At 32.3% G+C, this 14,103-nt stretch overlaps 1 protein-coding gene across 1 annotated transcript in view; it reads right to left on the reverse strand.

Moving 5' to 3' along the window:
* LOC126749412 (uncharacterized) overlaps positions 1-10,103 on the reverse strand; it is a 24,161-nt gene extending 14,058 nt beyond the window's left edge. The window contains exons 1-7 of the mRNA XM_050459102.1: positions 9,998-10,103; positions 9,771-9,937; positions 9,411-9,713; positions 5,045-5,349; positions 4,325-4,500; positions 4,057-4,274; positions 3,853-4,002 (exon numbers count right to left, since the gene is read on the reverse strand). Coding sequence (XP_050315059.1) covers positions 3,853-4,002; positions 4,057-4,274; positions 4,325-4,500; positions 5,045-5,349; positions 9,411-9,713; positions 9,771-9,937; positions 9,998-10,068 — 1,390 coding nt within the window. The 5' untranslated portion in view covers positions 10,069-10,103. The remainder of the gene's footprint in view (positions 1-3,852; positions 4,003-4,056; positions 4,275-4,324; positions 4,501-5,044; positions 5,350-9,410; positions 9,714-9,770; positions 9,938-9,997) is intronic.
* Between the last annotated feature and the right edge of the window lie 4,000 nt (positions 10,104-14,103).

Raw genomic sequence — 14,103 nt, forward strand, 5'->3', positions numbered from 1 at the left:
CATCCACAATATGATAAAAAGCCTTATTAATTAACAAATAATTGGACGTTGAAGACATAAAACTTACATTAAGATACATGAGTATGAGACCAAACATGGATTTACAAAAACTTTAAAATTCCATTTTTACGATAATACGATAATAAAATTGTTTTGTAAACAGCAAGTGAGAACAAAAGAACAATATAAATTTTCAAACAAAGCGTGGGCCTTACTTGAAGTATGGTACCTGTAATATATTACATATTATTTTTATATAGTATAATAGTATTTTTTTTTATATAATTTTTCCTTTGCTCTAGTAGCTTTCTCCTTTTCGAGGTAAGCTGATGTGGCTTTTTATTCCGAATAGTTCATAGTTTTATTTCAGTTATAAGCATGTATATTTGGAAATAAATAAACCATAGTTATTAATATTATTTAATATATATATATATATATATATATATATATATATATATATATATATATATATATATATATATATATATATATATATATTATATAAAATATTACATATATTACAGGTACCATACTTTAAGTAAGGCGCACGCTATTGTTTGAAAATTTATGTTTTTTTTTGTTCTTTTCTCAGTTCTTGTTTACAAAACAATTATCGTATTGTCGTAATAATGGAATTTTAAAGTTTTTATAAATCCATGTTTGGTTTCATTCTCATGTATCCACGTTGACTGCCATGTGTATATATATTATACACAGCGTGTGTGTCACTGGCGCTATGTGTATAAAATATATACACAGTTCTATTGATGACTGCAGGCCGCGTGTATACGATTTATGCACACATTATGTGTATGTCTTATGGGTTCTCCATTTGTCCGGCGTAGGATTAACATATAATGTGATTGGCGTGAAAATATTTTTCTATTTTTTGAAAATATAGCTGTTTTAAATTTTGTATTGCAAAAAAGTGCCCAATAATGCGGGTCTAAGTTAGATAGGATTTTCTTTGTTTTTTTAGTAAGAAAATACCGCATTTTAGGTTAGGAAGTGTAACATAAAGTAAATTGGAAAACGTTTCATTAAAAAAAAATAGAAGGTGATAACTAAAAATTACTTCTAAACTAATGGAAAAACATTTGGAAAAAGTGGCATAATTGATAAAAATATGGAATACCCATTTATTACTTTAATTTGGCTTTATGAATTACAAAAAAACATTCAACGCATTTTGGTGGTTTACCTGGACAGGCGGGGCATATGTATAAAACTTGTTTGCTGTGAGCCATAGCGTACTTTCTATCATGTTCACTTTTGTTCTTATTATAGCAAAACTTACACCTAGCTCTTTTTTCACCAGTGACAAGTATATGATTAGGACTATTATTATCTGTCGCATCAATATTTCGAGGTTTTGAAGAGGTTCAATAAATGCAGACAAAGATTTTCACGAAACGTTGTTATTTGAATCGATGACGCTGTTTGATTAGTGCTTCTGAATAAAAGCCAGGCATTGAGACACTATTGCTGTACCTGTCAAAAGTTCGACCGCAATTTTGCGGAACCACTTAACGCTTCTGCGTAGTGCAGTTGAATATGACGACATTTGATCGGATACATCGATAAATGACTTTGCTGAGTTATATTCGCATATTGCTGATGGCTAGCACTTACTTCTCTCATTTCATCCCCATGTTTAGTCGTTAGAAACAAAATATCCCTCTTATCTTTCCACTTCGCAACTAAAACTCTATCCTTTTCTTCTCCGTATATTTCACCTTTTTTTAGGGTTTTCGCAGTCACAGTTTTTGGGCTGTCTTTCCTGTTACTTCTTAGTGTCCCAACTAAATGCGTTTTCTTCTACAAAACCTGTTGAGCTAGGCCGACACTTGTATACCAATTGTCGGTAAACAAAGTCCTTCCTTCATTCAGTAGACCATCCATTAACTCTAAAACCACTTTATTGGCCAATGGAATACCATCGGTTTTATCTATTCCGCAATAAATCTTGACGTGGTAGGTATAGCCACCTTTCAAACACAGTTTGAATAATTTAAAACCAAACTTATGTCTTTTTCCTTTTATGTATTGCCGAAATGAAATTTTTCCACGAACACGACTTTCAATACTTTCGTCAATGCAGAAGACCTCTGAAGGAATCATACATTGTTTCATGTTTCGATTTAGAATATCAACTAGGGATTGAATTTTGAACAGCCTGTAGCCAGGAGGGCAGTGCTCGTTATTTGAAAAGTGCCACATCTTTAGAAGTAACTGGAAACGATTTCTTGACATATATTTAGATGCTTGAGATGCGTAGAATTCACTTCGGCTCCAGTAATCCTTCATAGTTGGCTTACGGTCTAGGCCCATCCATGGATTATTATAATTCCCAAAAAAACCTTCATTTCAGATGAATCGATGGGAATTCAATCATTTAGCCGTGATTGTGGACCTATAGAATTATTGACTATATTTCCAATAATTGTTTGCTCAGCATAGATATTTGTTTGTAAAGCCATTAGATCGAAAAGATCTTCTGTTACAATTTTAAGAAACACATCTAGCTCATTTTTTCCTTGTAGCTCGGCAGCAAGATTTGCAGGCACACCGGAATTACTTAATATTGAAAGGGAAATCTTTAAAATTTCTTAGAATAGGCCCCCAACAATTTTGACCACCATGTTCTGTCTCTGATGGTGAGTTTGAACTTTCACTATCACCAAGAGTATTTGAAGTAGAAGCATGAGGTAGGTTTGGACATATTTTTGGATTTTTTGCCGGCGGTGGTTGATTTTCTTCGTCAGAATCACTGTCAGAACTTTGTTGATAATCTGGATCGTCATCTGACTTCATCGCAAACGGGTCTTCATCGCTCATGTCACCTAAACACTCATCCATTATAGCCTGCAATCTTCTTCTCTCATTTTCTTCCTTAGACCAACAAGACATCTTGTTATAATATATAACAAATAAAGTCAAGAAAAACAAGAACAAAATTCGTCCCACGCATTGAAATTACTCACAGATGTGACAACTACTCCGTATTACTTCTGAAACAACACTAAAGAAACTAATAACCCAATAAACTTGTAAAAAGTAAACACGATTTATGTCTAGCGACAGAGCTGCAACTGGAAGCAGTGTAATGCGGGTTGCCTATTATTGGTAAAACAGAATATAAATGAACACGCAAGCACAAAGTGAGCGCGGCGCCGGCGCTCGGTCAAGCCTATAAAAGCATCTCGGGCATCTCCAACTGTAAAACTAAGCAGAGTTGGGCTCAGAAATAATTTTAGCGGTTGTGTATAGTATTTACACACACGGCGCAGATTGATAAAAAATAATACTGCGCCGCGTGTATACATATTATACATGCTTCTAAACAAGGTCAAATACAAAAAAAAGTGTCTCTTGCTACTATATTTGGATCTAAAATCTACTTATTAGAAAACAAAATTAATAAAACACTCCTGGCGCACCTGACCCAAGTTCTGATATACGCCCGGCAGTCAACGTGTTAATGTAAGTTTTATGTCTTCAACGTCCAATTATTTGTTAATTAATTAAGCTTTTTATCGTATCGTATCGCTTATTATCGGGATGCCATTTTTATTGATTTTTAGTTGTTTTAACCTTGTCTGACGCACTAAATCTGTATGATGTATTGACGGAACCCTTTAATTGTGTAAGTAATTTTAATACCTTTTGTAATTTAAAAATTTGAATCTATATCTTATAAGTTACCTTGGTTCTTTTATAGTATCTCTGATGAAACATGTAGGATTAATATTTTAAATAAATTTAATGGAGGATGACCGAAGTATCTTTAATTACCCATTAATATTTTTCTCCAAAACGTCTATATCTTTATAAATTAACTTTCTTTACCTTTAATAATTTCTTCAACACTCAATAACTTCTTCGGTTCCTCATTCTCCTCCTTAATATCCACAGGTTCCTCTTGTTCAGTCTTAATTTCAGTATTTGTCGAATCGAAATTGAACAGCTCAGGACTGGGGCTTCTGACACGATCCAAATCTGCTTTAATTTGCATATATATAATAAACCCCTTACGTTTCAATAAAACTTTACCTATACAGTCCGAAATCCAATGCTTCAAATTATCTATAGCGGCACTCTCTTTGGCACTAATCGATAAATCCAAGGGTTCATCTTCATCTAAATTAATTGCATCCAATTCTTTTTCCACAGTTTCCGGTTGTTGTTTGGAAGTTGACGGTTGTGGGTCGAAGATTTCAACCATTTCCACGTCATCCTCGTCATCTTCATTACTTTCGGCACGTTTGGTACTAAAACCAGAGACACTATAAAAATTCCATTACATAAACACTAAATCTACCTTGAACCAGGGGGTTTTTGCAACCCTTTAAGCTCAATTAAGCATTTGGCGTGATATCTTTTGGCTAACTCGTCAATAACCTCGGAATGATCTTCGATGTCTGGATTTAACACCAAATGATATTCGGGATATTTAATGTTTAGATCTATGTTGCTCAGAGGTTGAAAAGTGAGCACCTAAAACGCTTTATTTATATTTGGGTTCTTTACCACTAATAAACTGTACTTCAAAATAATCATTCAATATTCTCAAAGAGACTTAGATATATGACCAAAGGAAGAGAAAGTATACTCAAAGTCTCACAAATCAAGCGTCTATTTAAAAGGTTACGCGTTTCGCCGCGTTAGGGCATCATCAGACCTAAATAAAATGATCAAAATTAAATATTAAGGAACAAAACGCTAATTAACATAATACAAAAACTACACATGTACTCTCACTAACATAAATAAAAATATAAAATATAATATGTCTACAACATCGTGTACCATTATTGACTAAAATATGAACTTTAATAAAGTAAGTGTGTAGATTTTGTATTATGTTAATTAGCATTTTGTTCCTTAATATTTAATTTTGATAATTTTATTTAGGTCTGATGATGCCCTAATGCGGCGAAACGCGTAACCTTTTAAATAGACGCTTGATTTGTGAGACTTTGATTTTGAGTGTACTTTCTCTTCCTTTTACTAATAAACTGTTTCAATAAACTGATTTTACCTCGTTGACTCCTATTAGTTGTCCAAACTTAGTGCGTTGACTAAACTCCATATTCGTATCAAAACACATTTTCTGATCGTATTTTAAGTGGAGAAACGTTTTGTAGGCGCTCTCCATAGTTTCGTACCACCACGGGACATTTTGGACGGTAATATAGTTCAAGGAGAGCCGGTAGGAGTGGAAGAAGTTGGCGCCTTTGCGTTTTCGCATTTGGATCATTCGGTAACGGCGCATTTCTTCGATGAGATTTTTCAGGATTTCGTTTGAGAATCTCTGGTAGACTTTGTAGGCTTGAAGGGAAATTCCTGAAAAATGATAAAGTTATTAAAATTACGTTTTGCAATAATATTTAAAGGAGATTGTGTTGGGTTGAGTTGGGTTGGGGTAGTACAATGAACGTGCAACCACCCCTCCCAGCTCTTGTTTTGCCATTCTTACTGCAAAACATCCAGAAGATAATTTCCCAGCTAAATGTAAAATATGATCTTCAAACCGAAGGCGACCATCAATGGTAATTCCTAGGAACTTGCAGCACTCTTTATTCTGCAAGAGGGAATTTTCGTCAAACATCAGACCCTGAACATCGCACTTAAACCCCATAATAGACGTCGTTCTTACATTAAACACGAGCCTGTTGGAAGCACACCACCCTGATAAAATCTGAAGGTCTTCAAGGATACAAGTCTTAATATAATCAGAATTTTTATGGCTCCATAGTATGGTGGTATTAGGGATCTAGAAGCAGACAAACGCCCAGACACTGTAACCTTCTGATAGGACTCAAGCCATCGCAACGCTACGCCCCTAAAACCATATTTATCGAGCTTAGATAACAGTATTCCATGATCCACACAGTCAAATGCTTTGGATTGATCACAAAACACTGCCGCCGATGACTCTCCAGAATTCAAGGACACATAGACGCTCTCCAAAAAGCTAAAAACAGCATCATGAGTCCCTTTACCGGCTTGAAATCCAAACTGATTTGCAGACAAAATGCCATTATGATGTAAAAAGGATAAAATTCTGCTTTTTGCAAGTTTTTCAACTATCTTAGAGAGGGTAGACAAAATAGAAATGGGACGGAAATTACAAGGCTGATCCAAATCTTCACCCTTATGAAGAGGGATAACCACTACCTCTTGAAGGAAAAATGCCAATATGTAAAGAATTGTTTATGCCAGAAACTAAAGCATTTAAGGCTGAAACAGGCAAAAAGAGTAACAAGCTCGAAGATATCCCATCAGCTCCAGATGATTTATGGTTTTTTAGGCGTTTGATTTCATTTTTTACTTCGGTAAGATCGACAGGATGAAAGAAAAATGAATGCTCAACCGGCACTTGTTGAAGATAGTGTAAGTGATCAATGTTACTAGGAATGCCCTTGAGCAAGATATTAGGTATATCACAATAATAGTCGTTTAAAATGTCACGTCTTAACTCCGGTTCAGATACTTTTCTATGGCAATGTCTAAAATCATTAATAATCGACCAACACTCTCTTTGCCTATTTGATGACATATTTAAGCGATCCCTATAATAATTAGATTTTGCTGCTTTAATTGTCTTTCTGTACAGACTACGGTATTTCTAATGATATACAAGGATATTTTCATTTGTGGTATATTTGCACAATTTAGTCAAAAAACGGAGGTTTTTAGCTGAAATTCTAAGGCCTCTTGTAACCCATGGTTTTCGTTTCTTAGTTTTAAGCCTCATTTTAGGAAAGCACTGATTGATCTTATCACACAAAACTTGAAAAAATAAAGTAAGTGGGTCAGAAGCCGTTTCAAGTGCATTCCAATTTACCGAAGCTGTAGCAGCAGAAAAAGCATTGAAATTTCTCCTGCTTAAAATTCTTCCCATATAATGAGATGAAGATAATACAGTATAATATGGCATTTTAGCAAGAATAGCTTCATGGTCGGAAATACCAGATGGGAGTACTGTGCATAAAACGTCATCAAAATTTGTACAGAAGAAGTTATTCGTGTGGGAGAAAGAACGTGCATTTTCAAGTCGTAAGAATTTAAAATACTTAAAGTACGTGGCAAGGTTTTATCAGTGTAGTTGATATTAAAGTCACCAGCCAATATAACCTTAGAGTGTAGGGACAACTAGGATAAAAGAGAATCAAGTTTGTCCAGAAACATAGCAATATCTCCTGTAGGTGGCCTATAAACACAAAGAATATATAAATTAAAACGCTTACAAAAAGAAAGAGAGAATTCAAAAACATTCTCTAACAGAAGATTATCATACTTATCAATATTACAAAAAATCGTTTCAATTGTTTGCCTAGCCAAGATCATGGTTCCTTCAGGTATAGATTGTTGACGACAAAAATTTGATATAGGAACATAATCAGATATTAAAAAAGATTCACTAGGCCTCAACCAGTGCTCAGTCAGAAGTAAAATATCAGGAAAATTACATGTGTCCAGCAAAAGATGAAGCTCATCCATCTTGTTTCTTAGGGATTGTATATTAAGAATAAAGATACTTAAGCTTTTCGAAGAGCTAATTTCAATCTTACTAGTAGAATATGAACATGAATGAGATTCAACCTTCGCGGACATGTCTATAAAAAAGAAGAATTCAATTCACGATCAGTAATCAGTTCAGACTCATTAATTTGATGATTCAAAGACAATTTATTCGATGAAATATTAATTTTAAAATATTTGAAAATATGTGCATGTAATAATGATGCCAAGTCTGAACCAAAGTTACTGACGTGATTAGACTCTAAAATCCCATACAGATTAATATTATTTGCATGAAAAGTACGATAAAGGGCCTTATTACTATTATAGATAACATTATGGTTTAAATAAGTATAAGGGCTTGTCATCACTAAAGTGTTTGTATCAACATGATTTTGAATTAAATTTTTTAAAAGATAGAGGTTTCATTTAAAGATTGAAATATGCACCAAGTGACAAGGCATCTTTCATGAATCTATTAAAAAATCTGAGAAAGTAAAGGTTTTTGAGAAAAAGTGAAAATTATGATTTATTATATTTTTAGCATTTTTGTTTCACACAAATTTCAGAATATTGCATGTATCCATTAAAAATTCTAAGAAATTAAAGGTTTTTAAGAAAAAGTGAAATATACGATTTTTAGGCTTTTTAAGCCTAGGATAAATTTCAACATTTTAAATAACTTGTTTATTATTAAAGATAGAGCTGTCACTCAAAAACCGAGATATACATCTAGCGATAAAGAATCTTTTATCTAACTATTAAAAACTCTGAGAAATTAAAAGTTTTTGTTACAAACAATAAAATTGTTAATTTTTCTGACATTTAAGCATAATAACATAATAATTTTAAAAAGCATTTTTATGATATTTTAAGTTACTAAATTTTACTTAATTTGTAAGATATGATGAAAAAAATTAATGTATTTAATTTTCTGCGTGTTTACTTTTGTTTTAAAATAATTTAGGGCTTCTTTAAATTATGATCAGGTATTTAAGAATAAGTATATGCCAATTTTAATTCGTTTATAATTATTTTTTTTGTTGCATGCGTATTTTTAGTTCTTTTAAACTAAGGGTTAAGTGGAAGACTAGTGGACTGGCGATTGTCATGATCAACTTAACTTCACCCTTTTTGTGAGTAGATCATATTTTTTAATTATTGAAATAAAAGCCGATTTATTCTTATTTTATTATTAATATTCATTCAAAAACTGATACTGGGCTAACTCCTTCGAAATATGTATATCCCGAGGCAATTAAGTAAAACCCTTAAATCATAGGTTTCACTGACTCAATATTCGAATTTAACCGGTAATCTAAACCTCTCACCTGCAGATTCGTAAACGTAAAGAGAGAGTAACTTAGTAAATAAAGTAACTTACCCTGGATATTTTGGGGATGGGTGTGGTAGGTCACGTACCGAAAAATAAGCGCGTAAAACAGTGTCGACACTTATCGATCAAATCGGTTTTCGGTCAAAGCCAGAATTGCTGCTACTCAATTCACAGCTTAGCACAACCTTCTCCTTTTCTCCCACTCTTTTCGCATTCGTATTCAATATAAGGAAAGATATGTATAGTTCAGGAATATGCAAAAGGTGGGAAAAGGAAAAGATGTAAGGCAAATTATGTAAAGTTAAATAAGTTATTAGCAAAACGCGTATTTTTGAATGCATAAATATTAAATACAAGTAAAGAATTAAATTAAAGTTAAAGTATCACTAAGTATTGATTAAGAGAAAATTAAAGTTAATAATTATAATTACTACAAGCATGTGATGACGAAACAGATACATTCACCAAGCAGCATCTTTTATATAACTATCAAAAAATCTGAGAAATTGAAGGTTTATAAGAAAAAAATAAATTCAGGACTTACCCTTACTAACATCAGCAATCAAATGTTCCTTTTTATAAACCAAGGCGCCATGCACAGTGTTTGTTAAAGTGACTTTTCTAATACAGTACTGGTCTACTGGCTCTTTATAAAACGATTCGACTTTTTGAAACGGTACAATTTGCTCCCTATAATACGGCAGATTTTCTTGGTTGAAATAATCTATATTGGCATAATTTCCCTGGAAACAGTTCTGCACCTCCTTTTGGTGCTTGAGCAGATAGTCCACGAGGTAAATAAAAATTTTCGTAAAATCGTTTGCGTTTTTTGAGTACCGGAAAAACCCTGAAAATTTTCAATTAAATAAAAATCCGGAACATAAATGGATTTCAGTTGAATTACCGATACGTTTTGCTTGTTCGGATATCTTGGTCCTAAATGGTAAAAAATATTGAGCGATACCAGGCAGTTTGGATAAGTTTGAGATGACGAATTGGGCTTGCGAATTGTCGCCGTGTCCTAAGAACGTTATGCTTTTACGCAGGATTTTTATTCGGTTTTGTAGTATTCTGAAAAACATTGTTTTTGTTGTAGTGTTTAAAATAGAAAGCGGTAGTGCAGTGGTTTACTTGGAATGCTTATCCTGACTCGAAGGGCAAACTATATGCATGACATCTCTCATCGTGGCATACGACACCATTTGCTTGAAAGTGCCCGGTGATATGAAAATGTCCGCCATCTAAAATTCAAATTCAAAATACGCTTTATTATCAGAAGATAATTATCTTGTGCATTGATCTTGTGCAAGAAGCATATAAATAATTACAAACTTAAAATATACAGTCATAAAGTTTCAATATGGTTCTATAGAGTATAGCCAAAAAATAAATAGTCAAAAACATATACAATAAATAATAATACAAGTAAAACTAACTAATAACAGTAGTAACAATCAAACATTTAAGGCTCCGCATCACGGCCATGCGAAAATATCATTTTAAGGGTTTAGAAATCCGGGTATAATTTGAAAACCGTTAGACTTTTTGACTATTTTTTTTTTATTTTATGGATAAAGGATCAACACATGTCTGTAATTATATGAAAATCTGAGGATATGCCTAGAAATATATAAATTTGTTAATCAAACATTGTTGATATTCAAACGCCATTTAAGAGTAATTATAAATTTTAAATTAAGTTTAAACATAATTATAGACATCGACCAAACCTTTGTCTAAAGGCTAGTCCAATTTAAAAAAAAAAAGTTAAACCATTGCTGAAATATTCGCGGATTTCGAGAGCCTTACAAGTGCATTTTTACTAGCAGCGACGTGGCGGCCTCTGCTGATTATATGAGTACTTGATACTTAATGAGATGGGTGGTTTTCAGGTTCGTATTCTAAATATTTTATTTAAATTTAAATATAAGAGTCATATTGGAATCAGATCTATATGTTAGTAAAGGCATATTTGAATCAACTAGGTACCCACTATTTTTTAAGGAAAAAGTTGTGCTCGTGTTTTGATTAATCATTATGACTTTATGAAAATGGCAGTAAATTAATTTAATAAATGTATTAAATTAATTAATTACGCTGAAATAAAAATTCAGATTACTAAAGCCTATTAATTTTTTATTTTTTTTTTTTTTTTCTTAGAAAAAGTTTAATACCTGATTAGAAAACGTACTAAAATTTTAATATTTACTGACAAAAAGAAATAACAAGGCCATTGTCCGTTTTTGTGGGGTATATGGCATTTATTTATTAATCTTAGGTATTGCACAATTTTTTTAATGTATTGTTTATTTTATTGTTTACTAACTGAATCAGCTCTGGGTACAATTTTAATATTCCAGAAGCAATCCAGCAGCAATATAATTTAAAATAATTTTACAAAACTCACAAAAGTATAAATAGATGTACACCTAGATTAGAATCTGTATGTGTACAAAACAAAAGTAATTAAGAAGATAATATATATAATTCACAATTCACTTAAAGTTATATACTATATACCAAATATACCAATATACTATATACTATATTATACTATATACTAACTATATTAAAACCAAAGAATAAACCAAAATAAATGAACTAATGATTTAAATCGCCCTAGTCAGAATAACAGATCTTAACCACAAATATACTGATAAAGCTGCATATACCCTATATTTAATTTGCAAATAAATAATTATCTACGCAACACCGTAGCAAAAACTTCAAAGTTTTCATGAAGGAACCTATTTATTTCTCTACTAAACATATGTATATTTCGAACTTCTCTAATACTACTTGGAAGAAGGTTAAAAAATTTTGGACCAAAGTATGTTAAAAACCTTTGAGTAGTCGCTCTTGTCAGAAAAGGCACACTAACAGAATGCACTGCTTGGCTTCTAGTATAGCAACCCAAGTTCTCTATCGATCGCCGCAAATCAGGATATTTATAGACAAATATTAGCACTGACTTAGCATACATTTGCTGTATTGTAAAAACGCGCGCTTCTTGGTATAAACGGTTTGAGGAGTATCTGGGATGTTTTCTTAAAATTACTCGTAAAAGGTATTTTTGAGTAATGTTTAAAATATTTATGGTACTGGCAAATGATCCTCCCCATATTGATATTCCATATCTAATGACTGATTCAGCCAAGGATGTATATAACATTTTTAAAATGTGGAGAGGCATACAATTTCTAAGATGATAAAATTTAAAAATTAGTTTACGAATTTTTATATTAATACTTTCTATATGTTTTTCCCATTTAATATTTTGATCGATAAAAATACCCAAATACTTTATACATGGAGTCCTACTTAAGGTTTCCATGCAAGCACATGGCTTCTCCTTTAATATGCACTGATATGTGTGTATTTTTAGTACATCTGTATTAATTTGATGGTTATCGAGAATGCTAAAACTCATAAATGTTGTTTTTTCAATATTTACTGCTAAACGATTTTCTTCCAGCCACCGACGAACCATTGCAAAATCTGAAGTTGCTCTCTCCACAGCATTCGCCCAGTTATCACCCTTTACCAACAAAACAGTGTCGTCCGCGTATGATACAAGTTTTCCAGATGTACTAAGAAAAAGAAGTTCATTGATATAGAGGGTGAATAGAAGAGGCCCCAGTACAGTACCTTGTGGAACACCACAATTTATTGTTTCAAAAACACTATACTCATCCTCCACCCTAACACATTGCTTTCTTTCAGTAAGATAATTTTTTAAAAGAGTCCAGCTTAATCCCCTTATCCCGTAGTAAATTAAATCAACACTATTATTAAAATAGCCTAAAAAATACAGGATTGTTATTATTCCAGTTTTCTATCAATCTCTCTTAAATTCCAAATTTCTTGGATGGTAAAAATTATACGAATTTAAGGGTTTTATTCTCTATTTGGCAATTCTTAAAAAGGAAGTGACTTGAAAAAAAGGAACTAGAGAGAACTAAAGGAGAAATTCAACATATGATGTTGAATTTCTCCCTGCTACTACAGTTTCTGATTTTTTCACATGGCCTCGATTTGTCTCAAGACATTTTAAAATTCTTTTATTAAAAGACCGCCGAATCTTAAAAAATAATTGTTCATTTCGAAATGACTCAGCAGCGGCTTGAATTTTTTCTAATAATTGTTCCCTTGTGTTGTCTTTGACTTCCACGGGTCTAGAAAAATGCGCAGGAGCGCTATCTTGCATAAAAATCATATCTCGGCGCAGATTTAAAGGCAACTCTTCTAAATAATCAATGAGTTCTGTTTCTAAAAAGTTTAAATATAATTCTCGGTTTAGATTTGGAGGTAACTCGTAAGGTCCTAAAAAAAATTGTCTATAACACCACACCAAATAGTAACTTAACTAAATTCGTGTTGAAAGTGTCTTTCAGTAATGAGGTTTGAATTAAAACGTTTATCCTAAATATATTTTTTTTTTTAAGTACTTTATTGTCGAAAATTTGGTACATGTACACGAATTTTATTGACAAAGCTTCAGAAAATAAATACAATCAAATCAGATTTTACAAAACAAATATAAAAAATTTATACAACATATAAAATGCCTAAAAGAAAAAAAAATGCAAGAGAAAAATGTTACAAACAAAATCCTTATAAAACAAAATATATGCATGTAGACAAAGGTAGCAGAGATAAAGGGACACATAAAGGTATGTTCAAAATTAAAATTAACAGATTAAAAGCTTAGCATCTACTACACAACATCCTCAGCCTTAAAAAAGTTAAAAAGGATTGAAGCCTTAAAAAGTCTTCAATCGAATAAAAGGCTTTTAGAAGCAAATATGACTTCAGTTTACAACGAAACTGGCGCAAGGACTGAACACTTCTTAATTCCACACTAATGTGATTATAAATCATTAAACCGCGATATATAAATGAATCTTTGATAGATGTAAAATGAGGAATAGGAAGGGGAATATTATTAATCTGTCGGATTGGAAAACTGTTCTTATTTTTGAATATTAAACATGCAGTTTCCAAAATAAATAATGATGGTAGGGTCAAAATACGGCTCTCTTTGAAAAGAGTACCACAATGCATTCTAGAATGGGCCTTAAATAAACTTCTGACAGCCCTCTTTTGCAGCACAAAAACAGACTGAAACAGATAATTTGAACATGCACCCCAAAATGGAAGAGCATACCTTAAATGCGACTCAAACAAAGCAAAGTACACATCACGAGCAACATCTCTCCCCAGTTCATGAACGGTTG

The sequence above is a fragment of the Anthonomus grandis genome, assembly GCF_022605725.1.
Source record: "Anthonomus grandis grandis chromosome 1 unlocalized genomic scaffold, icAntGran1.3 Chromosome35, whole genome shotgun sequence".
Lineage (NCBI taxonomy): Eukaryota > Metazoa > Arthropoda > Insecta > Coleoptera > Curculionidae > Anthonomus > Anthonomus grandis.